This window comes from Ctenopharyngodon idella, chromosome 6 (genome assembly GCF_019924925.1).
Source record: "Ctenopharyngodon idella isolate HZGC_01 chromosome 6, HZGC01, whole genome shotgun sequence".
Taxonomy (NCBI): domain Eukaryota; kingdom Metazoa; phylum Chordata; class Actinopteri; order Cypriniformes; family Xenocyprididae; genus Ctenopharyngodon; species Ctenopharyngodon idella.
The window spans coordinates 8,723,015-8,727,191 of record NC_067225.1 but is presented as its reverse complement, the minus strand read 5'-3'; the positions used below and the strand labels follow the sequence as shown (position 1 = coordinate 8,727,191).

General features: G+C 36.3%; 1 protein-coding gene across 1 annotated transcript; it reads left to right on the top strand.

Moving 5' to 3' along the window:
- The first annotated feature begins 406 nt into the window (after nt 1-406).
- On the top strand, nt 407-3,446 carry ccr7 (chemokine (C-C motif) receptor 7). Its single transcript, XM_051898163.1, has 3 exons — nt 407-540; nt 729-769; nt 1,947-3,446. Exons 1-3 carry the CDS (start codon nt 525-527, stop codon nt 3,000-3,002), a joined length of 1,113 nt encoding a protein of 370 aa, XP_051754123.1. The 5' UTR covers nt 407-524; the 3' UTR covers nt 3,003-3,446.
- The last annotated feature ends 731 nt before the right edge of the window (nt 3,447-4,177 follow it).

Genomic DNA, 4,177 nt, shown 5'->3' with positions numbered 1-4,177 from the left:
TGGATAATTATATCTGGATCATCACATTAAAAGTATTCCATCATTTAGATCCTGTCTAGATTTGAGTCACATTGTATAAAAGCACTTTTACCACATTACCAAATGAATCTGTGCCTTACTGAATATATAAATGGCTATTATATTTTCAAAACTCAATTATTATGGTGTAGTGTTTAAGAAATTACAACCGAAATGATAAGCAGACAATATTAAAAAAAAAATGCAAATGGATAGTACATATTGTTTTTTCAATTATTATTAGTCTGTTTAATTTAGTGAACATAGCAGAGGTGAAGTATTTAAAATTAGATGAATATAATAAGAACAACTTTATGCTTGTGCAAAGGTAAGATGTTGTTTTTCTTGAAACACAGCAGGCTGTGGTAAAAACCCTTTCCTCTGGTCTTGGCTGCGAAGTTAAAAGTGGTGCTTCACCTTTTTAACACAGCAGAAACAGAGCTCTCGTATTCACTGTGTTGTTAGCAGTCCTGCTGAAACATTCAAAGAGAAAGTCATCTGAAAACATGCATGCGTTTACCGGTAAGACTAGAAATTAATCTGTTCAATTACACTTTACAAATCTTTAAAAATGTAGAGGATGTGGTTAAAGAAGGGAAGTGATCCATTAGTGTATACCTGTAATAAATTCATTTTAAAACCTTTATTTGCCTATGAATGGAATTCATCATTATGTGTACTTTCTGACACACTGTGTCTTTCATTGACAGTTTTTTGTCCTATGCTGCTGATATGGTCCTGCCACATAAAGGTAATTTCATGGATTAAACCAAGACAAACTGCACTCATCTTTTATTTTAACTTCTAATTCCAGAGGGATATTTCACCCAAAGATGAAACTTCTGTCATCATTTACCCACCCTACTCATTGTTCAAAACCTGTATGACTTTATTCTTCCACGGAACACGAAAGGAGATTTTAGAATGACAAAATCAGTCACCATTCCCTTTCAATGCACCTATTTTGCATACAGTGAAAGTGAATGGTGACTGAAGCTGTCGCTCTGACATCTTTTGCGTTCTACAGCGGTAACACTTTATAGTAAGGTCCCATTAGTTAATGCGGGTTAACTAATATTAACTAGCAATGTGCAATACATTTGTTACAGTATTGAATAATCTTTGCTAATGTTAGTTAATAAAAATACCACTGTTCACTGATAGTCCATGTCATCTCAGGTCCATATGTTATCAACAGATCCAAATTTTGATTTTAGTAATGTATTAGTAAAAGTTAAACATTAAGTATTTTTTTTTTATTGTTAGTTCATATTAACAATGAAAAATGTGAAAAAAATTGGTAACACTTTACAATAAGGTTCATTAGTTAACATTAGTTAATATGAACTAATAATGAACTGCATTTCTACAGCATTTATTAATCTTTGTTAATGTTCATTTCAACATTTACTAATACATTATTAAAATCATGTTAACATTAGTTAATGCACTGTGAACTAACATGACTAATGTTTAACTAATGAACCATATTGTAAAGTGTTACCAAAAAATTTAATGTTAAAAACTAACATTATTAATAAATGCTTTATTCTTTGGTTCTTCTTGAATTTATGGAAGCTCAGACTTTTGGGATTTTTAAAGCTCAACTTAAGACATTATTTTAAGACTATAGCATATGCTTGCTGATTTTTGTTTTTTATTTTATTCATTGTTTATATATATATATATATATATATATATAAAATCTAATGAGTTTGGAACAAGATGCCAGAATTTTCATTTTTGGGAGAAGGAGGTCTACTTATTTGTCTGAATACCTTTAAAATCCAGGATTAGTCTTTCTCAAGCACTTTACAGTTCAGAAACATGAATCATGTACAGTCTTGGAGTTGTAAATGTATAGTATAATGGCACCTTTTGATTACTTGGAAGGTTTTTGTGAAGCTTATGCATTACCTTTATTTCAGAAAAGTTGGTCCAATGAGACTAGTGATTACCAATCCACAACAGAGTATGAGTATTCCACAGAGGTGGTGGATTACAGCGGGCTTGAATTCATCTGCGAAAAGGGCTCCAACCGTACCTTTCGCACCTGGTTCCTGCCCACAATCTACACGATCATCTGCCTCCTGGCTCTCGTGGGGAACTTTCTAGTCATCCTAACCTACCTTTACTTCAAGAGGCTGAAGACGATGACTGACGTCTACCTGCTCAATCTAGCCATGGCTGACCTGCTGTTTGCAATTTCTCTCCCCTTCTGGGCTGCTAGTTTCATGAGCAAGTGGCATCTGGGTCTGTATACATGCAAGGCCATGTTCACCATCTATAAGGTCAGCTTCTTCAGCGGCATGTTCCTTCTCACCTGTATCAGCGTAGATCGCTATTTCTCCATAACGAAGGCCGTCTCTGCCCATCGCTGTCGCTCCAGTGCAGTCTATTACGGACAGGTGTCTTCTCTGGTCACCTGGGTGATGGCGGTGATCTTTTCGGTACCCGACATGGTGTTCTCTGAAATCAATGTCAATGGCACCTGTGTATCAAGTGGCAGCAGCTACGATGACTACCGCATTAGGATGCTGGTAAGTCAGATGATCCTGGGTTTTGTACTTCCAGCGCTCGTCATTGGGTTCTGTTACATCTGCATCATCAAGACCCTCATGCAAGCCAAGAACTTTGAGAGGAATAAAGCCTTCAAGGTTATCATTGCAGTGGTAGCTGTCTTTGTGGTCAGCCAATTACCTTACAATGTAGTCATGGGAGTGACCACTCAGGAAACGAAGGAATGCGACAAGGACAACATTCGCCTTTATGCCATGGATGTGACCAGGGCCGTGGCCTTCTTGCGCTGCTGTGTGAACCCATTCCTGTACGCCTTCATTGGGGTGAAGTTTCGCAATGATCTCCTGAAGCTATTGAAAGACTTGGGATGTCTCAAAAAGAGTCACCTCATGTATACACACTGCGGTAAACGAAGATCTTCTGTCGGCCTCGACACCGAAACCACCACAACGTTTTCCCCCTGAATGCTCGAGAACAGATTCCAAAACAAAAAAAGTTTTGAAAATTTACTTCAGTGGAATAGTGGTAAATCACCTCATTGTCTCCATTTAGAGAAAACTGGATGACTGAATGGTGACATACTGGTGTACTGCAAATTTTGTTATGCAGTGACTTATTGTACAAAAACTTCCTGCTTTGTAACAATAAGCTTTTCACTTCTTGTTTTTGATTGCCCTATGATAGAAGAAATCGCTTTCACTCTATGTGTTATATGATGTAGCCATTTGTCTTCAACATCTTGACTTAAAAATCAATTGAATGTAAATGAGACATTTTTTAACCTAGGATAACCATCCACTATAAGCAACATAATCCTCTATTATGGCTGAACAGCTCTTTAACATATGCCTTCTTTATTTTTTGTCTTGGTTGTTTTAAAACTGAATAAATCTACATTTTTTAAATAACTGACTCAAGTTTCTTTGTGTGTTGTGGGAACATTTCAGTCAACTTCATCTGTACATTAAAATAGTTTCACCCTCTTCAGCTGTGTGGTTTGGTCCGCTCCTTGGACACCTTTAATTTAAGGAGACACAACGTCACCTTTACAATAATAACCTGGCTCGAACCCCACATGAAAAAGAAATGCAAATAGAAACTACCCACATAGAATGCAAACATTCGCATTGTGAACTACTTCATCTTTTGGTTTCTCACCCACCTTACAGAGTAAATACTACGTACGTGTTTGTTGTGATTCTGTGTTGCACTTGTCCTGTGTGCAGAAAAGCATCATACAGCTCAATTTAATTTTAACTAATTCATTTTTTAAAGGGTTAGTTCACCCAAAAATTAAATTTCTGTCATTAATTACTCACCCTCATGTTGTTCCAAACCCGCAAGACCTTTGCTCATCTTCAGAACACAAATTATGATATTTTTGATGAAATCAGACGGCTCAGTGAAGCCTGCATTGCCAGCAAGACAATTAACACTTTCAGATGCCCAGAAAGGTACTAAAGACCTATTTAAAACAGTTCATGTGACTACAGTGGTTCAAACGTAATGTTATAAAGTGAAGAGAATACTTTTTGTATGCCAACAAACAAAATAACAACTTTATTCAACAATATCTAGTGAAGGGCGATTTCAGAACACTGCTTCATGAAGCTTCGAAGCTTTACGAATCTTTTGTTTC